Raw genomic sequence first — 24,382 nt, forward strand, 5'->3', positions numbered from 1 at the left:
TTTTCAAAATGAGGCTGAACAACTAAATCTCGTAAGTAAACATGGTTGAAAATAGTACAGCTATCAATAAGTATCTCATGATAGAAGTTTAGAAACAACAAGAACAATATCGATTGGGTTATGATCAGTAACACTGTAAAGAGAGTAAGTATTGCTATTAACAGCTTGATAGAAAGCATAAGACCATGACACGTTTCCTCTAGTTCCTGACGTTCAACAAGATACGCCAGTCAGAAACAGATCTGCTTGTGAAGGAAGGCAATGCGTACGTGCCACCTCAAGAAAGCCATTTGGAAGTAAGTCTTGTACTAATAGGCATATTCAATGCGCCTTACTCAATGATGGGCGTTAGGACCCCTTCGCTGAAGACCCCATAAATATTTAACCTTTAATCTTGCACACCAACGTCAAGGAATCGTGAGGAAAACCCAAGCACATTGAAGAGTTGCATTTGCAAAAGTAAATGGGTGCCAGCTTGTGAAAAGATATTGTGTCTCTAAATGTCGAATGTATCACAGTCTGTTGTATTGCAACATTCTGGATTTTACAAGCTTCGATGGCGACGATGGTTGCCATACTGTATCGGATCTTTATTATGAAGAAGAGAAGAAATTATATGCGACACAACCGAGGTTGTCCCAATCAGTCGCCTACTTGGGTCGCAAGCTGTTGACAAAGAACGTAATGTATATAATATGTTATATAATTACCATATTAACATCAAAACTATAAATATACATTACAAGCCTAGCCATCAAGGAGACAAACTTGAAATCAAGGTTGAAGTTCGCAAAAAGATATTTGGTAACTCTGAAGGAAGACACACCGCCCCCCTGAATACAATAAGTTGAAAACCATCTACCATATGTTCAAAGTATTATAAGTGGCGAACGTTGTGTCAGTTGTCTTTAACAACTCACTGACGGGTTTGTCTCTTTCTTATTCGCAGCACCAGCCTCAAAGAAGAAAAAACCAACTGTATGTCGCAAACGCAAATGAAACTACATACCTGCACTCCTTTGTTCTTCCTACATTGCCGATTTTACAAAGATACTCCTTGCTGGATCAAATTTGTTTGGTCTGAGAATGCTCTGAAATGCAAAATGGATGAAGAGGGCGAAAGAGTTTGGGTTGGATTGGCACCTGCCAAGGAGAAATGAAGCTGTGCAGTATCATATCTTAATTTGTATATCTTTTAATTGAAGCTCAAAACTGTATCTGATGTACCAGTAGTATTGATGAAGAAGTATGTTAGATTTATATCAATTTGTAAAATTCTCGAAAAGAAAATTTAAAGTGAGACGTTTTATATCTACGGAGAGCAAAAAAAATTGATTTCTGCCAGACTTGAACTGGCGGCCTTCTGCGTGTTAAGCAGATGTGATAACCGACTACACCAAGAAACCTTCGATATTATTGTCAGATGCTAATACTTAGAGATAGTATATGCAATCTGAGATCTGATCGAGATATAAATGGAAGTAGATATAGAGAGTGTGCAGGAAGATGTTATAGCCTTCTTTTAGTTGAATGGATAAAAAGGTGCTTTATTAATATTAGATTTGAACATTGATTTTATCCAATATAGTTTGTGTAATGTTGTGCGCTATCCAGGTTAATCGCTGTTTAATGTTCCTGGTAGCTGGCGCTCTAGGTTTAAACCTGCGCTTCTTATTCTTGTTTGTGTTTAGTCTGTCAATGATATCCTGCAGATCTAAATCACTGTCAGAATACCCTTCAACCCTGACATCACCCCCCTTCGAGACAAATGTTCGACCCTGAACATCACTTGAACTTGATGAACCAGTGGCAGTGTTTGGCATATGAGAAGAGAGATCGACGATTTTTGCAGGTTGGGTGGTCTCATTTTGCGTGTGGATCTTTGGAATGGCAGGAGTTTTGAAGACAAAAGTACTTTTTGGTGGCCCAGGACGAGAAGTAAGTGCAATGGGAGTTTGGTTTGTAGCAGCAGGAGGGAAAAAATTCACAGTAGTAGTGGAATCAGGTTCTGGAGTAGCTTGAATAACGGAAGGTGGGCTGGCAGGAGAAACAACATGAGGTTCATTTCGAAGACCTGGCACCATTTCTGTGTTTTCTGGCTCTGATACACGCTCATCCAGTTCAAGATCTGTATCAACACTGACTGTTTCATTGATTATTGCTGCATCACCACTACTTATATTCGATACTGTAGACTGAGATGACAAATAAGACGATTCTGTAGAAGGAGATGGTGGTGGAGACATGGTATGTGGTGGGGATAGTGTTGGCGGTTGATCTGTGTCTTCAATATCGCTATCAGTAGATGACAAAAAGTCGTATCCATCCATGATTTGACCCAATCCACGTTCGTTGTCCTCTGTTTCATCCATCACACTACTCCCATGTAGAGAGCTATCCTCATCTGATATTTGTTGTGTAAGTATGTGATGATATTGAGAGTGAGTTGGCGGTTTATTAGTGGTAGTAGGTTGTGTAGTGGAGCTGTTGTTTGGCGTGCTCTGATCAGAAATTGGCATGTCGATAAAATCATCTTGAGGTTGATTTAGACTTGGGTTTGATGAGAAAATCGAAGGTGATGGTGAAGAGGAAGTAGCAGTGGTACCATTGGGGTCAGTGGAACTAGTATTTGAGGCCATACGAAGAGAATCGGCTTCACGAACAGCACGACGACTAGTAGTAGGATCATACCATGGCTCCCTGGGTTTGTCACCTTTCGCTGCTTTCAATCTGTCCACATGTACTAACGATTGTAATGGTTCACCAGCAATAGTTTCCAGTTGATAAGTACCAAAATCAGGGAACACCTTTGTCACAATGTAGGGTCCTTTGTAGCGAGGTTCTAGGCCAAATTTGCCTTCATGAGTCAGCATAACCATATCACCCATTTCGAAGTGCGTGGGTTTAATCTTGGCATCCCAACGCTTCTTGTCCGCTTCGCTCATGGCTTTCAAACGAAATTCAGCAGCAGCACGATGTTGACCAAGTAGTTCTAGTTCACGCGAGGTTAGGTCAGCTACCGTTCGTTTGTCCAACAGCATTTCCTTGGTGATATAGGGTCTCAAAACATCTCCAGGCAGTCTAGGTTCACGTCCATACACCAAGTAATAAGGGGAAAAGCCTGTTGTTGAGTGCACTCGAATTCGACTTGCCCACAAAGCCGCATTCACAAAGTCATCCCAGCGATGAATAGCACCATTGACATACTTACGAAGCATTTGCTTGATCACGCCATTGTATCGCTCTACCTTGGAGTTGGTGCGCGGGTGAAATGCCGAGGTGAGCTTGTGATTTATTCCAACACGTTTGGTGTAAGCTGTTACAAGACCACTAGTAAAATTGGCACCTCGATCCGTCACAATTTCAGAGGGACAACCAAATCGCATGACAATCTCCTCATAGATAAAATCCGCTACCGCTTCCATAGATGCTACTGGTACTGATCTTGCAATAGGCCAGTTTGTGAGGTAATCCACAGCCGTCAACAACCATTTGTTTCCGTTTCCAGTTGTAGGCAATTCACCCACAAAATCCAAATGCCAACGATCAAAAGCTTGAGGTATTTGCAGAGGATGCATGACATCTTGATGAACCTGATCACGGCGACTATTCAGCTGACAAGCAGTACAAATTTTCAGCCAGTCTTGAATATCCTTTCGCAAACCTGGCCACCAGTACCTTTCAGTGAACATTTTTAGCATAGTCTTGATACCAGCATGGCCAAAAGCTTCATGATACTTGAAAACCAAATCAGCACGATCCGAGAACGGAATAAATTTGACTTGCTTTATGCTTCCATCCTCCATCTTGACTAGTCGATACACTGTTCTTTGGCGTACCACAAACTGATCCTCCTCCTTTTCCATGCGTTTTCGCAATGCATCTGATTTCATTTTTTCGTAGTTCTTGTCGACATACAGAATAGGCCAATCAGTCTTGATAGTATCAGACAACTGATCCCAAGCAGCATATAAGTATTCAGGTGCCAACGAAGGTATATTCTCTCCATTTTCCACAAGTAAATCTGGTTTTCTTGAGAGAGCATCCGCCACTTCGTTGTCTTTTCCAGCTTTGTACTCGATATTTGGCGAGAATGCCTCATAATCTGCAATCCAACGAACAAGACGAGGTGTTGGGTTCAGTTGAGACTTGAAGTAGATCAGAGGCTTGTGATCACTATACACAGTATAACCACCTTGACAACCGTCCACAAAACATCGCCATGTTCTCAAAGCATGGATGATAGCAATTAGTTCACGTTCCTGGGCAGGCAATTTTTGTTCAGCTTGAGATAATTTCTTGGATTCATACGCAATTGGCAACCAAGTAGAAGAATCAGGATCCTCCTGTAAAAGCACGGCGCCTACTCCAAAGTCACTTGCATCGGTTTCAATGCGGTATGGCTTGCTCATATCAGGTAGTTTCAATAAAGGAGATGATGTTAGCATTTGTTTGATAGCTTTGAAACTAACTTCACATTGATCATTCCAGACAATAGCACGTTTCTTAGCACCATTACCATGAGTCAATTCAGTAAGAGGAGCAGCCACAGAAGAGAAGTTCGGGCAGAAACGGCGATAATGCTGTGCTAATCCAACAAATTGACGCACCTCTTGCACATTAGTAGGTCTTGGCCAGTCTTGGATAGCTTTCACTTTCGATGACGATGGTAAAATACCATTCGCGGAGACCTTGAAACCCAGAAATTCTAGCTCACGCTTACCGAATTCACATTTCTTCAAGTTGACAATGAGCCCTTCCTTTTCAAAGATGGAGAGTACTTGACGAACATGCTTGATATGGTCTTCTAATGTCTTGCTAAAGATGCAACAGTCGTCCAAGTAAACCAAAGCGAATCTGTCAATGCAATCTTTTAAAACTCCGTTCATCCAAGTTTGGTAACTGGGTGGAGCATTTGAAAGTCCGAAAGGCAGCACGAGCCATTCCCATTTACCATATCGGGTATTAAATCCAGTAAGTGGGATATCAGAGTCTTTTAGCCTAATTTGGTGGTAGCCGGAACGAAGATCCAGGCAAGTGAACCACGAAGCGCCTTGCAAACGATCCAGGCATTCATCAATGCGAGGCAAAGGGGTAGAGTTGCGAATAGTGACCTTGTTCAGAGCGCGGTAGTCAATGCACATTCGCATTTCACCATTTTTCTTCTTGACGAATAATACCGGAGCACCCCATGGTGACGACGATGGTCGAATGAGGCCCAGAGATTGCAGTTCGGTCAGTTGACGCTGCAATTCATCAAGTTCAGCTGGACTCATACGAAAAGGAGGTCTGTTGATGGGATTGACACCTTCAGGAACGTTGATCACATGTGAGAAATTTTGTCTGTTGGGTGGTAGGCCAGGTAATTTGTCTTGAAAAACCGTTGGAAAATCCTTCATCAGTTGATCTGTCCATACCACATTCTCTTGAGTAATTCCAGTACTTGCGCCATCCTTCTCTCCTTGATCCATCATGTACAAGAAACATGCATTTGTGCCTTCCTCCTTCAACATTTTCTCTGCTTGAAGATGAGATACCAAGTAATTTAATTCAGGCGGTTGTTGAGTTGGTGTGCTTGACACACAGGAAGACGACGTGGGTGAGATAGTGGTTTTACCAGGACCACAACAAGACAAGGTCCACGTATCATCAAACCAATCTGCAACAGGCTTGTGTTCCTTGAGCCAGGATCTACCAAGAATGACATCGAACTTTGTATCAAAGACGAATGCTGACATTGGGCTTGTATGACCTTGCAAATTCAAATCGTAGACAATCTTTTCATTAATAGGAGATACATTGCCACCTGCAGTTTCAACCTCTCTTCCATGGATCACGCTACGATGGCCTTCAATCATGTTTGCAATTCTACCTGAGATGTAGTTTTCACTAGCACCATTGTCAATTAGGCACTTGACTTTGACTACACCCAGAGAATGGTTGAGTCTGACGGTTGCTCCATACAAAGGTAGAGTTGAGGTATTTGCTGCATTCAATAAATTTGTCAGGTACACAGAGTCAGTGGTGAGGTCAATGGTGGTTGACGTATCCAAATCTTGAATGATAGGAGACAATTCCACAGGACGACGAGTATTTGAGTTCGCAACGACAGGGTTTAAATTCACCACTGGATTGTTGTCTGGCACAGGTACAGAGACATTATCCGGGGTAGTAACAGGCACAGAAACCAAAGCAGGAGAAGACGCAACAGAGGAATCCATCATGGCAATGACTTGATTCAATTCATCCATCTGTGCGTTTCTTTTCTCAACCGCAATTTTATCACACAGGGACAACAGGTAAGAGGAACCACTAGCTTTATTACTACTTTGACATTGGTTGCAATCACAACCATGGTTATCCTCTTCTCTGTATTCAACATCCAAAATACAGTTCAAAACACCAACATTCTTGAAAAGCTTGCGTCTAGTGTCCAGATCCAACTTGTCAAATGCATGCATAATTTCAGTGGCACGGGAGAGGCAATTCTTGGTGGTATGTCCAACTTTCTTGCAGTGAAAACATGTGAGGCTGGGATCATACCTATTACGGCCGCGATTATTGTTGTTTCTCCTGTTGTTATTTCTGTTTCTGTTGTTGTTGTTGCTGTAGCTGTTACTGTTGTTGTCGTTGTTACGATGCATGATGGCATCTAGGTCCATAGGCTGTACATCACCGTTGTTGTTATTGTATCTAGTGTTTGTCTGAACACCAGCACTGATCTCCGGATGGTGGGCGAATTCATGAGCCAGAGCATCAGAGAACAGCTTCTCCAACGTACGTGATTCAATAGGCATGGCGCGAATTTTGGCAATCAATTCCTTGTCCTTTAAACCTCTCATGAAACGATCACATTGCTCACGTTCACTAATATCCTTGATGGGAATGACAGCATCCATAAAACGATCCACATAATCCCGAATTGAACTGGTTTGGCGAATGGTGACCAAAACATCACGGGCCAAATCTTGATCGTTGGTGGGACGGAAATTGCTAATCAAAATGTCCTTCAGCTCCATCCACGTTGTAGGTGTGGTAAGATTACTGTCGGGATCTTCATAATGGGCAACAATAGTGGCAGCACGTCCAGATAGCAAAGAAGAGGCAAAATTGTAGGTGCGTTCTTCATTCCAGCTGTTGTGCAGCTTTTGTTTGTCAATCAAACGAATCCAGGCATCAATTTCACTTGCATTGCGAGTGCCACTGTATGTAGGTGGTGTTGGCAACTTGACAGCAGGTGCTTGATTTTGTGCCTGAATGAAGGCAGTCATCATGTTGGTGAGCATGTGTTGGTTTTGTTCCATGAATTGAACATAGTTGGGTGGTATTTGTTGTTGTTGATTGTCTTCAGCCATGTTGTTTTAATAAAATGTGGTGAGAGAGACCAGAGAGAGTGTTGACTCGAGATTTGTGTGTTTGTTTTGATAGTTGGATTATTATTTGGGATCTCCGAGTTCGTGGAATAGGAATCAACAGCGAACGAGATGGGGTAGGTAGTGTTCACAGAGAGGAACTATGAACAACTGTAGTAAAGAGGGTTGACTATTATGATTCAGTAAATGCAAAGATCTAATATAGATGTTTCGATCTTTCCCTTTAATGAATACTTAGCCGGCGTGCCTTGATGATCGACTTTTGTTTACTATCTGTTATAGGCGACAAATAGAAAAAAAGGATTTAAAAAATAACAGAAGTTGCTACCAATTGTCAGATGCTAATACGTAGAGATAGTATATGCAATCTGAGATCTGATCGAGATATAAATGGAAGTAGATATAGAGAGTGTGCAGGAAGATGTTATAGCCTTCTTTTAGTTGAATGGATAAAAAGGTGCTTTATTAATATTAGATTTGAACATTGATTTTATCCAATATAGTTTGTGTAATGTTGTGCGCTATCCAGGTTAATCGCTGTTTAATGTTCCTGGTAGCTGGCGCTCTAGGTTTAAACCTGCGCTTCTTATTCTTGTTTGTGTTTAGTCTGTCAATGATATCCTGCAGATCTAAATCACTGTCAGAATACCCTTCAACCCTGACATTATTTTGATTGTTTATTTTTACTTTGTTTACCTAACATAATTTCATTTTTTTTCTTTCGTAAAAAGGACAACTTTCTATATAAGAAAATGTGCGAACGTGGTGGATTCAAGGCGTGAATTTATATGTTATCTGCTATGATTCACTTGAAAGGGCCTTTTGTTAGTGTAATACTCTGGGGCATTGATACATGCATTTATTGCTATGTTATTGTGTTTTAACTCTTGGTGGTGCGTTGATAATATAAGTATTTACTGTTATTCTGTTTGATGTTATCTATCTGGTGTATTGCCAATTAATATTGGGGACTGACTCAATTGGTGTCATCTCTATTTGGGTTGTTGTTACGTATCCGTTTACTCGTGGTGCTTCTTATCAAGTTTAGCCGAAGATCTAATCAATATTTGGAACTGACATTGTTGAATCGATAAATTAGTCATGGATCTGGATGAGATTGCGTACTGACAGTCGAGGATTACCATGTTGAATTGTGGACTTAACTCTGGACTTTGACTAAGAATAGGTGCAAACCAATTGATGTGGAATCGATACAATATACAAGCGGAATTACAACAACAGAGTTGGGGCATTGCTACTTTAAACAATGGAATCGGCTCAGAAACGCGGTACATGAGATTGGATATTAAGTTAAAAGAAATTCAATTTGGGTTTACATTTCGATCAGGGCACTGACATTCGAATCTAAATTAAGTTAGATAAGAGAATAACAACAGCAATTACCAAGAACAATGCATGTATATATAGTATTTGGAGCCGCATCTTAATGAACATCATCCATTTTTTTCTTCTTGTTATCTGGAGTCTAGCTACTAGCGCCAATCTAGTACGAACATTCCTAAAGAACCCTTTAAGTTCGACTCTCATCATAGCTATTCGGAGAGTATATTACAATCTTTCTTTCCATCAACAATACGTATACCTTGATTACCAAGTGCAAATGTAATCATTAAAAGAGCTTGATATTTATCGTAAAATATCGATCTGTATGTACCGTATAACATATTACATTCTGCTAATTTTGCGCCGCCATGTGATTAGAAAATTATATTAGGATACCTGACTTTTGGTTTAACAATTGACCGCTTGAATATACTTAAACTGTCATCCAAACATACAAAAGCGTACCTTTTTGCTATTAATGTATAAATTCTATTTTAGTGTTCCGTCATTACTCATTGACATCGCCCTCAAAGGCTTATATCAGTATGAGAGGGTTTGATTTGGGAGATGGGAAGAAATGCATAACGAACAACCTAGAGGTTAAAATGGTGATGTCTGGCACTACCACAAACGCGTCCTAAGCAGGATAAAATGGAGCTATTACTATGTTAGAAGAACAGATGATTTTATTGATCTAGATGAAAATCTTATAAAGGAGGTGAAGGAAATCATCGCTGTACTTTATAAAGCACGCAAAAAATTACGCGTTAAATATTTCTATTGTATTATGCTGTATCCGCTTGAAAAGGTCTTTCTTTTCATTATCAATGATGGATCCAAGCTTACTCATGCCATGCTCATCTCTATTGAATGCTGCATGGCACAAGTTTTACGACCGCAAGTTAAATAATATAGGGCTGTATATAAAGGATATAGCGCACGGTTATACTGCTATACATTGACGTTCATGCTTATGGCCATTGACCATGCGCAGTTTGCACCAATGCATTAAATGCACCGGTTTTGAATCCACTGATTCTTTTGTGCATCTGCTCTTACGGAAGTACCACCAAATTTTTGAGCTAATGTGATACAGCAAGAGAGTAGTTGAATTTTTGGCATATTCAGTAAATGGCCATTTATGTGAAATGTTAGGTCCTGCGTGAGTTCTATAGAGAAGCATCGTTACGAAATGAGAGCAAATGTTGTATATTACGATAAAACATGGATCTCAAGGCTTTTGTGGATAATAGGTAGTAAATAGTAGCAATTCCCATTCGAGGTGCGAATACAAAGTAGTATGAGCGATACTCTTCCTAACCAAATTCTTCGCAAGAGAAAAGTCATTGCATTGAGCAAAACACCCATTCGTTTTGTCCATCTATGCTATCTGAAAGAATGACATTGTATAGCCATTTTATATGTCGCAAATACCATAAATATGGCAGAGCATACGAGTTATGCATTACTTTGAATATGCAATAAACTGCTCTAGTATCTACTACATGGACTGGTACTATTTCTCAATTGAAGAGAAAAACTCTTGACATGTAGTATTTGATCTACCGTTATTTGTTACATTGCAAAAAGAAATCATTTTCTGGACGATTCTCGGAGGGGAGGGGTACCTACTGGAAACTGGATGTGCTCCATCTAGAAACAAAAGTAATATATTAAAGATACTATGATGATTAGAGGTTGTATTTTGTTTCAAAGAAGAAGCTGCATTCAACGATGTGTAACAAGATATCTTTCATATGTATTGTTATTTTACAGTAAACGGTTCCTCTTTTCAACCTCTCAGTTGTTTTTTATGCCGTTGCTATTCTTAATGATAGTCTTTTTCTTTTTCATCAAAACCTTGAGACAAGTAAGCGACATGATTGACTTGCTTGCGTTCTGCTGCATATACCTGCTTCTCTTGTCCATGATAACATCCAAGCACAGCATGGCGCGCAACTCTTCCTTCAGGCTGATGAAACGAAATACGCTATAATGTAAGAGGCTATACTACATTGAGCATTTAGACACATCTACCTCTTCCTACAAACATTCACTTAATTCCTTACTCTTGTAGATGTGGTTTGTTGATAGGTTTAACTTTTCCTCTCCAATCCTCGATAAAATATTCAATGTTGTCAGTCTATGTTCCTCCTCTGATATACACTACTTGACAATCCCTACCCGCTTTAATGCCTTTTGATGTTGATTTGGCCTTGACACTGTTTATGAGAAGCCTTCGCACGATGGCCCAGAGTGCACACAATACAGGATATGGTTTTCAAGCGCTAGCAAGAAGTGCAAGACCGCCACTGCCATTGGAAATTGACAGCACATTGGCCAATACCGTATACGTGTTTTGATACACATTAGAAAGCAGAATATGGCAGGCCAGTAATGGCAGGCCAGTAATGGCAGGCCAGTAATAGCTTTTTCTTTACTCTGATCTTGAGTTGAGAAAGAAGAAAGAAATACACTCTGGCTTGAATTTTTAGACGAAATGAGCATCAAAAAAGATATCGTCCATCCTTTGTATATTAGGCTGTTGGTGAACTAAGTGATGTTGCTTCGACTATCTGTAAAAATATGGATGAGGAAGGTGCAACAATCTCGACAAATCAACGTCTTTCGAAACGAGAGCCACTCACATTATGGACATCCCGAACCCTTCCCCTATTTCCGCAAGCCACCCCTCACAACTCGATTCTAAAAAAAGTCCAAGGGTGCCATTTTCAACAACAGTACATCTTTCTCTTTCATTACTCTAAGAATCAACATGATGCAACGTCGATTATTCACCTCTAGCGCAAAGACAGCAGCAGACTACTACAAGATTACATTAAAGAGATCAGCTATCGGTCTTCCTCAAGATGTTCGTGCAGCCTCAAAAACATTAGGTCTTGTCCGTCTTCACCAAACTTCATACAAGCCTGTCAATGCTAGTAATGCAGGTCTTATTCTCAAGCTCAAGGAGCTTGTCCAAGTTCAAGTGGTTGACCATATCCCTACTACTGAAGAGTTGAAGGCAGCAAAACCTCCCAGAGGTTATACCGTTGTGGGTCGTAAACTTTAAACCAACATCTTCACTTGTACATTTCTATTATACGCTCTTCATCTCCTTCTTACTCAACAGCTGATCATTGACACGCCCACCAACTCACACAATTACCCATACCGAAAAAGAATATATACTATAGACCTTCCCTATGAAGCACTGCGAAAAACACACAGTCAAATCACCTTTGAATGCTGGATAGATACGATGAATAGTAATGCAATCTAATAAAATATATGAAAAAAAAAGAACGTTTGTCATTATGTCTACTGGAGGATGGTGAAAGGAGGAAACTGGATGCTTGGATAGCAAAAAGGGATCCGTATTCGCATGATAGTGACATGTGTAGAGGCATCCATCATCAAACAATGCGGCAGAATGCTCTGTATTTCTCTGGACTGTCACAATCGAATATTTTATAAAAAGCAGCAAGAGGCAACTTTGTTAAACCATTGTTCTTTCTTACATAACATAACCTCTCATGGATCGCAGTGGCTTGTTGGAACAACTTGTGTCCAAGCTGACTAGCTTACAAGTAAGATCAACTACACATCCGATAGCCAGATTTAGAGAGTAACCATGCATCTTAGCCGAGTTCATCAGAATGGAAGGCAGCAGTGAAGAAAGCAGATTACACCTTGCGCTACGATAAATGCACAAGCACCAGTGAACAGGAAGTGACCAACAGATTGAATGGGTACGAGATCAATACTATGAGGCACACTATAACTGACCAATGCTATAGTCTAGCAGAGAAATTCAGCATCAAAGGCCATCATGAACTATCCAAAGCACTTTTAACACACAGAAAAGAGTTCCTGAAATCAAGCAGACCGCTAGGGGAACAAGACACCAACGTACGAGTCAATTGAGATGGCCGAGAATAAGCGCTAACATTTTGCATGATAGCAATCCATACTCAAATACGACGCACTGCAGCTATTATTATCCCTTTCGTCCTCATCAAATCAAGATTACAGCTATATACCCTCCATCAAACATACCACAGAGAAAATCTTGACTTGGCAAGATGTGATTGACGACTCGCCATTGGAAGGGGATCATTGGCAGACATGGCCTGAGGAAGAGGAGGATTCAGGAGAAGAAGAAGAAGACGATGACGACGACGATGATTATGAGCTAAATCAAGACAACGTAGCAGTAGCAACAACCACATCACAAAAGAGAGCACCTTTCGGTGATTTGAGCAATTTCAAGTTTGATTTCACCAGCAAGATCAAGTTGGACAAAAGAGAGGATCAGGAGGGATTGAGTCATCTAGTGTCACAACAGTATTGGCGAAATGAGTATCGCTTGCCTCGACAAGACACCACACATGTCAATCTACTACAAAAGCCATGTCAAATGAGCAGTGCGTTGGAAAGGATCGTTTACAGCGAGGCAGAGAGAGACCAGCTAAAAACGATATCAGAGGCGAACATGGCACGAGAGGTATTGTCATTGCTTCGAGGATTCCGCAGTGTAGTGTATGTGTATCAGGAGGATCAATTTGTGGTAAGTTGGGCGATGCGTATCGTTCGGATCATGTCCACTAACGCCATGTGCTAGCTCAATCGGCAATACATCCTACAACACCTCAGTCAGCATGCTTTGAGCCATTTGCTACAAGAGTTTTGTCAGTACGGAAACATGATAGCAGAGCTTCGACAGTTGTGCAACAAAACCATCCACGACATCCAGTATGGACAGACCAACCAAGCGTTTACAGCCACGCTATTTCAGTCCTTGATGGATTTCGACAGCACACTCTCGGTTATGGAGCTAAACTCGAGTATCATCACAAGTAATGCGAGCCAGTCCATCTCATTGCTGCAGCTTCGAGATACACTGGACTCGTCTTTACAGAGCTTCAAGGCTATCTATGATATCGCAGTAGATGCTCCATACTCACAAGGCAATGCTCGATCCATATCTACCTATTTGATTGCCTCGTTGTATGACCGTGCTCTTGTGGCGCAATCGTCTGGACAGCAGGCCATGTGCGACACCCTTCTGTATGTGCTGCAAAAGACGTTAGTGCCCTATGGCGACATCATGGATGATTGGGTATTTTATGGGTCGTTGCAGTGTGATAAAGCACATGAGTTCTTTGTGTCAAGAAGGGATGATGTTTCAATGCAAGACTCCAACTTTTGGGTGGAGGGGTCTTCTATTGAATCTGTCGCAACTCGAGAGTACACTTGCTTCCCCTGCCCTCTGTTTGATCCATCTTTTATGAATCGCATCTTCTTTACTGGAAAGGCAGTAAATTTGCTGAGACAAATAGAGAAACACAATCAGCACATGAATCCAGTGCAGCGTTCTTTCCAGAGCTTGATGCAGGAACACGTTTGCGTCAAACCAGCGTTTATCAAACCTGTCAAAATGAACACACCAAAGACAACCACTAGCACATTTGATTTCGATCTTGTCACATCTGCCCTCTTTCCAATGAATGCAAGCTCAGCACGACGATATCAGCAGCCACAACCACAACCACAACCACAACCACAACAGGAGCAACAACAGGCCAATGATATGGGGTCTCTCTTGGATCAAGACATCATCAACTGCTCAGAAGCTTACGTTGAACAACCGTACAACAAGGCAGCGGATACTCTTAATAACGTACTGCATCAAGGGTGTGGGCTAACACAGCAGCTCGAATCACTTGCATCTATCTACCTCATGCTGGAAAACGACTTGATGCACTCCTTCTGCGAGGCTCTCTATGCTCAAATGGACAATAAAGAAGCTTGGTGTGATTCACGCACACTGAACAGAACCTTTGCCGAGTCATCCAAGGTGAGTGGCTATGATGAAACTGTGTATATCGATCTAGCATCCAACCACGGCCCTGCTACGAGTAAATCAACTACACAAGCGTCCTACCTAGAGACGATTCAGTTTAATGTCAAGGTAATTATATTCTGGGAGCAGACTCCAAATCAATGGCTAACCAGCATAGATATCATGGCCTCTCAACAACTTTATACAACAAGAACATTTACCAAGCTATTCAAAGATACAAAAATTCCTGTTTCGTTTGAAAAGAGCTAAATATGTGATGGAGAAAAAGACCTTGTTCAGGGGTAGATTCAAGATGGAAAAGAGTGATGCCAGAGCTATGCGATTCTATTCTATTCGAATGCGAATTCTTTGGTTTATCAATGCATTCTGGCGCTACATGATGACAACTGTAAGTCTGCTAGGGATGAGCGATGGAAGCCATGCTGATCATATACATAGATCCTTCACGCAGAGACAATCAACTTTAGGGACAAGCTATCCATATCCAGAGACGCTGACGAAATCACAGCCTTGCACAACTCGTATGTGCGTCGCATTGTAGATCGATGTTTATTAAATGAAAAGGTACGCCAGCAGCTCAGCCTTCTATATAAAACAACTAACATGATACATTAGGCCAGCGCCATCAAGAAATCCATCATTAGCATATTTGACATGGCAGAGCAAATGATGTTGATGTTTGAGCACTATATGCAGGCGACCACTATGACCCTGGAAGAGGATCTACTGGAATTTGATGCGAGGATGAGTGCCATAGAGAAGGATTTTACGCGAGCAAATGAGTTTATATCCATCAGTTTAACAATCCTGGGCAAAAAAGGAGGATTTCCATGGTGTAAGTACTGCTGCAAATGATCAAGAGTGAATGAAAAACTCATGCTACTTTATACAGTCGAATCTTTAGCTGCCTCATTATCTGCTCAGTGATTTCAGCCTGCAATAAATGTCATCTCAATGAACTACTGTAAAGAGATTTTGTAAAATGTTGTTTATTGGTAATAAATAGTGCCAGATGGCCTTGTTCCCAAAGAGTAAAAGCTGCTTGCGCACACGATAACTATTTGTTGCGTCTGCTTTTGCCACCCAACGACGGCAATCGAAGGGTACAGTAGTAAAGCACTCTTCTGGAGATCCTTTTTTTTTTTTTTTTTTTTTTTTTTTTTAGTGAGGCATGACCATTTGTAGCTTCCGCCTCCTCCGTTTGCTCTTGCTGGCAACACAGTGTTATGGTTCATTCAGCTACGACAACGGTGACTGAATGAACCGCAAAAGAGGGGCCCGATGTAGCAAACTACCTTCTTGTAACCATCCATTGAGCAATACCTAGTAGCGGGTTTCATGAGTCAATTTCATACATCAGCCCTAATGAGCTTGGACATACTCTTTGGAAGTGGCTGTAACAAGCGTCTAGAACAACGCTTTTTCTATTAAGATAAAATGAAAGGACCCAGGGTTTGTTATTTATACTTTGAAACTGTCCGCCACATTGCTTATGATGGTGAGGAGAGAACAGGTTTGCATGTGGTATTGATTAATTTTATTAGCTATTTACACATTTTCCTTGTGGTGTTGATCAGGCTTTATTTGATCCTGATCATCAAATTCATTTGCATCAAGTATAGATCTCTCTTGTTGCACTCTACCATTTCCGGCCTTCTTTTCTTCCGCCAAGTCATCAATCTCAATAGCACCCGCGCCATCATTGAAGATGGCGTCAATCTCTTCCAAGCTCTTGCCTTTGGTTTCCACAAACCATTTCCATACAACGAATAGAGCCACCAGATTCCAAGCTGCGTAAAACAGATAGGTAGCCCAGCCAATAGCCTCTAGTAATGGAGGTGTCCACAAACCAACAGCAAAATTGGACAACTAGAATGCAATTGATTAGTTACTGCCACATCTGGTACTAAACTGAATGTACACTCATACCCAGTTGGATGAAACAGCCAGGGACATGCCTTTGGCTCTTGTGCGGAAGGGAAATATCTCGGCAGGATCTATCAATATACACTTGATGTCAGCCATTGCAAATGAGAGTCTGTATAAATCAAAACTTACACAGCCAGTCGACGCAAGCCCAAGTCATACCAAATGTGCCCACATAGATCATGGTGAACACAATCACTAGAATAGCAGATGTCAATCCAAGGGCCACCTTGTTGAATACAGCCATCAATGTAAGCCAGACAACCATAGCACAGGAACCAGCCATGAACAAGGGGCGGCGGCCGACACGATCGACCAGGAATGCTGCAATGATGGCACCGAAAAAGTAGACCAAGGCAGTGAAACCAGCAAACAAGATGGTTTGATTGCCAGGACCCAACACTGCTTCATACATTTTAGGAGCATAGTACTACACAATGTTGTCAGTTATATACGTCTTGCTCATTACCAGCATGAATCTATGTACAACGTACCGTAACGATATTGATACCAGACATCTGACCCAGAGCTTGCACTGCAATACCAATCATGGATCTCTTGCGGTAAATGGTAAACATCTCCTTCCAGGTAGGCTGGCCTAGCTTCTCTTCGATATCCAGGGCAGTCTTGATCTCATCGTATTCAGCATTCACCAATGGATGATCTTGGTCTTTACCATGCAAATCAGAGAGCGTCTTGATAGCAAGCTTGTCATTGTGTTTTGCAATCAAGTATCTCGGCGATTCAGGCAACACGAGTGTACCCACAGCCAATATCAATGCAAATACCACTTGCAATAAGAGAGGACCACGGAAGGACCATTCGCTATCCACATACGTAAAACCATAATCGATGAACTCGGAAGCTGTATAGCCCAGCATGTTGATACTCATACCAAACACAGTGACTTTGCCTCTCTATATATACATGTACAATAGCTATGAGACCTTGCATCATCTCGTATAAATGGCAGCCTCCAACTTACGTTGTGAGCTCTACTCAACTCTGCAGTGTACACAGGCAGCACTGTACTCAGAAAACCAATACCAAAACCAGCAATGAGTCGACCAAACAGTAGCTGGATCATTGTACTGGATGCCGTCTGCAGCACGCCGCCCACAATAAATATCAAAGCGCCCACCATGATTGTCCATCTACGGCCAATACGATCCATAAACCAGCTGGTTGGGTAAGCTGTAAACCAGGCACCCAGCTCAAAGATGGCCACCACGAGACCTTGCATGGTTGCATTGGGATGGCCAAATAAATTCAGCCATCGTTCATTGACCAGGATACCTGAAAGAACACCTTGGTCATCTATTGCGGTATACATATGAGTAATGAGAACAGATCATCAGCATGGGTTGGCCTTTACTTACAACCAAACAGAAATTGGCCCATGGAAGCAAAGCATGCTACGGAATACAACAAGGCATTTCCTTTCAATAGTCTCTTCATGTCTAGTTTAAGATATATAAAAAGAGTAATAAAGATGTGTGTCTTTGCAGTATTGAATGCTAACCTTTTTATACTGCCTTGCATGACATGAGCGTTAAAATGACGATATTATCCAATGTAGGTGATTAAATTCATCTTGTTCTGGTGCAAGCTGTGCTGTATACTAATGTGCTTTCCCACAGTGAGCTCTTTTGCTTTAGTGTGTGTGTGTACGTTTCATGATCTTATAGTTCATGTCATCTCCTGGTACGTAGATCTCAACTATACGAGGGATCATTTGAGGTCTATCAGTACTGAAATCTGTACGACGTTCTTATCGATGACACCTTCATCTCGGTGCGTAATTTCCCACAACTTATAATGTGCATATATTCACTGATGGACTGATGGATGTCGAAGTAACAGGTGAGAAGTAATGGTACCTTCCGCTGGGAGTCTCCATCTTGCATGACAGAAAAACAAGATTCTCCCAGATGAATACAATAATCCCGATTCGTCAAGAGTTTCAATCTCGCAAGTTTTCTGCCCGTGGTACTGTACAACATCCATATTCATCAATAGGTGGGGTCAATGGTAGATGGCATGGCGTTGCAGACAATGAGGTTTTTCAGCAGAAGACTTTTTAACAGGCAGATTGATGGCTGCTTCTCTGTGCTGTTGAATGCGTACTGGCCAACAGCCTCTTGGCCGACAAGATGTTGTCTACATTTCAAGTAAATAATAGCACGCACCCAACATCTCTTGGATGCTAAAGACGGCAATTAAGCCCGATGAATTACGCTATACCATTATACCCACGCATAATTTGAAAAAGCGTTCATGTACAGAGATGAGCACTACAAACGACAAATCGAGATGTATTTGTTTCAAAATGATGTGTGTACTACCAAATCCATTCAAATTACCCGATTGGCCGTTTTGGCAGGTCAACCTGGTGGGAACTCAATGGAGCTAATGCAAGCACTAAACACCACACCTATTTAAGCTTTTATCGGGATAGACCTATTTCTCTCGTTTTATTTCATTTTCTCGCGTTTGAAATTTCAATACTACAACAACATGTGTACATCTACAAAAGAAATGACCGTGGCCAGCTGGCAAACAGTCGGCGCTATTGATTTGATGAGCAAAGAATTGCCTGTTGTCAAACCTGGCGAGTTGTTGATCAAGGTAGCTGCTTCTGGTATTTGTGGTAAGTTTAATGAGAAAGGGAATGCGGCACTGTTATTGATACAAAGCTCGCATTAGGTACTGATTTGCACATTAGTCGTGGTGAGACGCCTCATGCTGCTAAAAAGGTAGTTATTGGCCATGAGTTCTGTGGTTACGTACAAGAGATCCATCCAGAAACTCAGGCCCTAGCCAAAGTAGGCGATTTGGTCTCCATTGACCCCAACATGCCATGCAACCAATGTACCTTTTGTCGTAACCAAAAGTACCACTTGTGTCCCAATTTGTTCTGCATTGGCGTTACCATAGACGGCGGCATGTCCCAATACGTCTCTGTGCCTGCTCGCGCTGCTGTGCCTGTACCCAAGCATGTAACACCCGAGGTTGCTTCATTGGCAGAGCCTCTCTCTTGTGTAGTACATGCTGTCGATCAGGGTAATATCAAGACGGGCGATTCTGTTTTGGTGATTGGTGCTGGTCCCATTGGCTTGATGGCTATTGCCTTGGCTTCCACCAGCGGCGGTAGAGTTACCGTGATAGAACCAAGCGAGATGAGACGGCAAAAGGCTGTACAAGTGTTTGGCGCCACTGAGGCTTTTGCTCCCGGCGAGCTGGCTCCTGTGGATGGCACTCTGGGCGAGGGATACGATGTCGTCTTTGAGTGTGTAGGTAGACCCAACACATGTTTAGATGCTGTCAACTTTGCCAAAGCAGGTGCTACTGTGGTTTGGGTGGGTGTAGCCAAAGTCGAGGACCGTGTGCCTATTTCTCCATTCGACATTTATAGAAAAGAGCTGACCATCACATCCACCTACACCAACCCTTACGGCATTGATCGTGCTGTCAAGATTTTGGCTGAAAGCAAGATTGATTGGAGTCAGTTGGTGTCTCATTCATTCTCATTGAGCGAATTCCACAAGGGCTGGGAGGTCTTTTTGGCTGGAACTGGCTTAAAGGTGGTTATCAAGCCATAAATTTTTGTCTGCGCTTTATATCACATGTAATATATCATCTCTCTTTTGTCTCAATAAAGCTCAGTAATAACCGTTTTAAAACCTTTCTTTATTCATACGTACATTGTATATCCCTTAATTACTTGTGTCGAGATTTTTCCACAAATTTATGATAGTATTGCGATGCAGGAGAGCCCTTGCGACGATGCTTGTGTTGATAGGGTAGTAATTGTTGCTCATGTTGTGGTGGTGGCTGTCGTTGGTGGTAAAACTCAGCCGCAGAAGTGGCAGTCGGTGGCATCTGGCTTTCACGATCCAAGCTATCTCGTCTTGACAGATGATGTCGGTAAGAAAGCATAGAGTTATCAGGAGCAGTCAATGGCGATGGAATCCTGGAAGGTCTGTGATGGTCATGACGAAGGCGACTATGATGGCTCTGTACTGCTGGCGATTGAGGTAGCACAAAGACAGATCTTCCAGCAGTAATGTTTGAGGCTCTCCCAAGTCTAGACATTAGATCCTCATCCGTTGGGCCACTGTTATTGTATGGAGGGCCAGATGGCCTAGCAAAGCTGTTTGTTTGATACAAGTGAGTTGCTCCAGGCCCTAATGGACGATGTGGCATGCCAGGTGGAGCTGGTGGAGCGACACAAGGTGGGGGCTGTTGTTGTCGTGGGGATGATATAGCATCCTGTAAATTGGGATTGATGCTCTTTCTTTTGAGCTTCTCGTACATAGTCTGTAAATTAATTTGCAGCAAGTTAGTTCCAATTCATGATGGTCTTCACACGTTTACTTGAAGCTTTTGAAATTGCTTGCTCTTTTCATCGAACTTGGCTGTCATCTGTTGACACTTTAACCTTTCCAACTCGAAATCCTTTGCTATGGCTATGAATTGATGTTAGCATAGTATGTAAACCTTCATCAGATAGAGGCAACATACTCGTAATCTTCTCCTTCTCCACTGCCAATAAGCAATGTCATGATTAAAGTCGGCAGCCATGTACGTTGATATTGATTCCATGCTCATACCTTTTATAATATGGTTCAAGTCTCTTGTAGCGATATCAAACTGATCCTTAAGCACTTTGTATTTCTCTTGAATGTTTTTCTGTATCATTGCCCTGAACGCAATCTCCTGTGATGTCTGATACTCGTAGAATGCAACTGCTCTCATGCAAATGTCTAGAATAATTTCAGGCTTGAGTCCAGCCAACACAGACTAGATGGGATTGTCAGAGGGGTGTCATTTCAAGAGATTGTACAGTGCTACTACCGATTTATACTCTTCTGTCGGATTCAGTTGTATCAAGATGATATCCTCGCTAGCTGCTTTGTGAGTCTGTAGTTACTCGACACAAGATGTGCAGTTACCCCTCTGATAGACTTGTGTTGCATGCTGGACATGAGAGTGCTTTAGAGAATAGATCGTTTGCGCAATCAACACAGAATATGTCTATATTACAGTGAATACACGATGGTCATTATTGAAATACTACTATACATTACGAGAGCATGATGTAACGCAGGCCTACAATGTAGTAGACAACAACAGATGAGCATCTTTAGTAGTGTTTGTGCCTCACACCTTACTTGCGATTCCACAGAGAGCGGCTTTCGACAGCGAATAACATTGCAATGAATGTCCACTTCTACCATCCTAAAAAAAAACAGTGATCAAGAAGGAAAAGAAAGGGAGCAAAATATTATTATCCTATCATTTAAATTGTATATTGTTGGCTTTCATGATAAATCGCTGTAGATCAAGTTGGATTGCTGCATGATTTACAAGCACAGTGGATTAAATTTTCATGTAGATTAGAACTAACACCTTAATAAATAGGCTGCAGTTATGCTTAGCATGCAATATTCTGACTGCTTGATACCAAAATAAAATCCAAATAAAATCTCATCATGGTCATTTAATACTGTATGTAGCTGATTCAATCTTTGAAGATGTGTTTGTATTTTAGCTTGTGTCAGATCAGTCGCGACCACCAAAAAATCCTGCCAGTATGTGCCAGAATTTTACTGTTTAGCCATTCATTATTATGTAGGAACCCTTCGTAAACAACGTTTATCTCTGGATTTGATTCTTCTGCAATGCTGTACACCTGTCCCAATGGGAACAGCTCATAAATGAATATACAGAATAGTTGCGCTGCGTCTGAATAGCCAAGAATATGCAAGATATAGCCAAATCTGGATGCATTTGAGCCGTGTTTTCTCGTGTTAGAAGCCGTTTTAGGCTTCTAGAATAGCACCAAACAGACTCTCTCGTCTAGAAGTTACTTCCTGACACCTTTGCTCAACTTTTTGAGGACCCAAAAAACATTGCCAAAAATCGATCAAAAAAGCATGAGGTACCCCTCATGGTTTTCATCGAAAATTAAACGATCGCGTGTTTCGCCTTGAAAATGAAGGCTTTTACTATGGTACATGTTAACTCAAAATGTTTCTATCGATCTAACGTAGCTCCTGAAATCATCTTTGTGGGACCTTGATATGTAAAATTTATACATTTTTGCCCAAAACCTCATTTCATATTTTCTGAAATTGCTCAATAAGTTCATTCAAAACATCCATTTTACTTGACACCATTGGAAGCGCCTTGAAAAGTACTCCAAGCACGTATTAAGAAGTAGGGACTGATCATCACAGTTTATATAGTCGAATCTCGCAAAATACATTAAAGAAGTCGAAAAAAAACAGAATCTGGCAAATCTTGGGCAAAGGAAATTACCTGAATTTGAATCGATTTTGGCGGTGGCATTGCTGCTGGCTAACCCAAATGCGTTTCTATATCTGATGATGATAGTGATGATGACAATGACGATTGGGATGCTGATTAGATGATGATCATGTATTTGAAATGACAGTTGTTTGGTTTGAGTACTTTTTTTTCCTGGGAATTTTTCCCTATAAAGATGTCGTTTGCACTGACAATATCTCAAAAAAGTCGTTGTAGATATTACATTAATCCTGTATTTACGCATAACTAGCTTTATGTCGCCATCTCAAGGGCAACGCTAGTGAATGGATACCTCCCCCTCCTAACTCTGATGTAACCCTCCTTTTTTTTACTATTATTTGATTGCTTAAAATCTACTTGATATGTCAGATTTATATTATCTCTGATTTGGGATGTCTTCGGAAAGAGCCAACAGGGCAACGCCGTCATCGAGCGTAGCGAGATTCATTAGCTAGTCATGTAATATATTCAAATACTATAAAAAACATCGCCAGAGGCATGTATAATTTAAAACATTGAGCACTGGACAATGCTCAAAAAACATTTGCTTGCATGAGTGAAGAGAAAGAACGACGAGCCTAAAATTACAGCAACTAGAATGCTCAACTCAATCCTCAGGTGAGATTGGAGCTAATCGCTGGTGAAGACAGGCGCACTGCGAATCTGCCAACTGTCAACGAGGTTGCAGCCCTCATTCCCAATGATTATTCTGATGCAAATTTTAGAGATGTCCTCGCCACATACCAAAATAGCTTCAGCCAGTGGCAATAGTCTCTTTGAGACGATTCGATGAAATCTATACTGCCTACATTCTATATTGAAATGCTGCAAATCATGATTAGGAAGTTGGGATTACATATATTTTGGCGGTGAGCTAGGCTGACTGGTGTTGTCAGATACGAAATTTTCCAACAAAAGCAAACAAAGTACTCAAGCTAATCAGCATCTCAATCGTCATTGTCATCATCATTATCATCATCACTATCATCATCAGATATAGAAACGCATTTGGGTTAGCCAGCAGCAATGCCACCGCCAAAATCGATTCAAATTCAGGTAATTTCCTTTGCCCAAGATTTGCCAGATTCTGTTTTTTTTTCGACTTCTTTAATGTATTTTGCGAGATTCGACTATATAAACTGTGATGATCAGTCCCTACTTCTTAATACGTGCTTGGAGTACTTTTCAAGGCGCTTCCAATGGTGTCAAGTAAAATGGATGTTTTGAATGAACTTATTGAGCAATTTCAGAAAATATGAAATGAGGTTTTGGGCAAAAATGTATAAATTTTACATATCAAGGTCCCACAAAGATGATTTCAGGAGCTACGTTAGATCGATAGAAACATTTTGAGTTAACATGTACCATAGTAAAAGCCTTCATTTTCAAGGCGAAACACGCGATCGTTTAATTTTCGATGAAAACCATGAGGGGTACCTCATGCTTTTTTGATCGATTTTTGGCAATGTTTTTTGGGTCCTCAAAAAGTTGAGCAAAGGTGTCAGGAAGTAACTTCTAGACGAGAGAGACTATTTGGCGT

At 41.3% G+C, this 24,382-nt stretch overlaps 6 protein-coding genes and 1 non-coding gene across 7 annotated transcripts; 3 read left to right on the forward strand and 4 right to left on the reverse strand.

Annotated features, from left to right (window-relative positions):
* Positions 1 to 1,332: 1,332 nt before the first annotated feature.
* ATC70_004187 lies at positions 1,333 to 1,406 on the reverse strand. The gene has a single exon. It is a non-coding gene; the product is annotated as a tRNA-Val (tRNA).
* Positions 1,407 to 1,556: 150 nt separating this feature from the next.
* On the reverse strand, positions 1,557 to 7,355 carry RTC5 (Restriction of telomere capping protein 5; the record flags this gene model as incomplete). Its single annotated transcript, XM_064823497.1, has 1 exon — positions 1,557 to 7,355. The coding sequence occupies one exon, from the start codon at positions 7,353 to 7,355 to the stop codon at positions 1,557 to 1,559; it is 5,799 nt and encodes a 1,932-aa protein (XP_064688322.1).
* A 4,138-nt stretch (positions 7,356 to 11,493) lies between these two features.
* On the forward strand, positions 11,494 to 11,790 carry ATC70_004189 (uncharacterized protein; the record flags this gene model as incomplete). Its single annotated transcript, XM_064823498.1, has 1 exon — positions 11,494 to 11,790. The coding sequence occupies one exon, from the start codon at positions 11,494 to 11,496 to the stop codon at positions 11,788 to 11,790; it is 297 nt and encodes a 98-aa protein (XP_064688323.1).
* A 463-nt stretch (positions 11,791 to 12,253) lies between these two features.
* ATC70_004190 (GH18 domain-containing protein) lies at positions 12,254 to 15,510 on the forward strand (the record flags this gene model as incomplete). Its single annotated transcript, XM_064823499.1, has 9 exons — positions 12,254 to 12,307; positions 12,363 to 12,469; positions 12,518 to 12,629; positions 12,682 to 13,287; positions 13,342 to 14,691; positions 14,741 to 14,971; positions 15,022 to 15,147; positions 15,199 to 15,418; positions 15,476 to 15,510. 9 exons carry the CDS (start codon positions 12,254 to 12,256, stop codon positions 15,508 to 15,510), a joined length of 2,841 nt encoding a protein of 946 aa, XP_064688324.1.
* Positions 15,511 to 16,131: 621 nt separating this feature from the next.
* ATC70_004191 (uncharacterized protein) lies at positions 16,132 to 17,967 on the reverse strand (the record flags this gene model as incomplete). Its single annotated transcript, XM_064823500.1, has 6 exons — positions 16,132 to 16,452; positions 16,513 to 16,580; positions 16,642 to 16,939; positions 17,004 to 17,426; positions 17,495 to 17,826; positions 17,889 to 17,967. 6 exons carry the CDS (start codon positions 17,965 to 17,967, stop codon positions 16,132 to 16,134), a joined length of 1,521 nt encoding a protein of 506 aa, XP_064688325.1.
* A 1,059-nt stretch (positions 17,968 to 19,026) lies between these two features.
* Positions 19,027 to 20,111, forward strand: ATC70_004192 (uncharacterized protein; the record flags this gene model as incomplete). The annotated part of the gene is made up of 2 exons (XM_064823501.1): positions 19,027 to 19,159; positions 19,216 to 20,111. 2 exons carry the CDS (start codon positions 19,027 to 19,029, stop codon positions 20,109 to 20,111), a joined length of 1,029 nt encoding a protein of 342 aa, XP_064688326.1.
* A 118-nt stretch (positions 20,112 to 20,229) lies between these two features.
* On the reverse strand, positions 20,230 to 20,826 carry ATC70_004193 (uncharacterized protein; the record flags this gene model as incomplete). The annotated part of the gene is made up of 1 exon (XM_064823502.1): positions 20,230 to 20,826. The coding sequence occupies one exon, from the start codon at positions 20,824 to 20,826 to the stop codon at positions 20,230 to 20,232; it is 597 nt and encodes a 198-aa protein (XP_064688327.1).
* Between the last annotated feature and the right edge of the window lie 3,556 nt (positions 20,827 to 24,382).

The sequence above is a fragment of the Mucor velutinosus genome (assembly GCF_035048745.1).
Source record: "Mucor velutinosus strain NIH1002 chromosome Unknown tig00001540, whole genome shotgun sequence".
Lineage (NCBI taxonomy): Eukaryota > Fungi > Mucoromycota > Mucoromycetes > Mucorales > Mucoraceae > Mucor > Mucor velutinosus.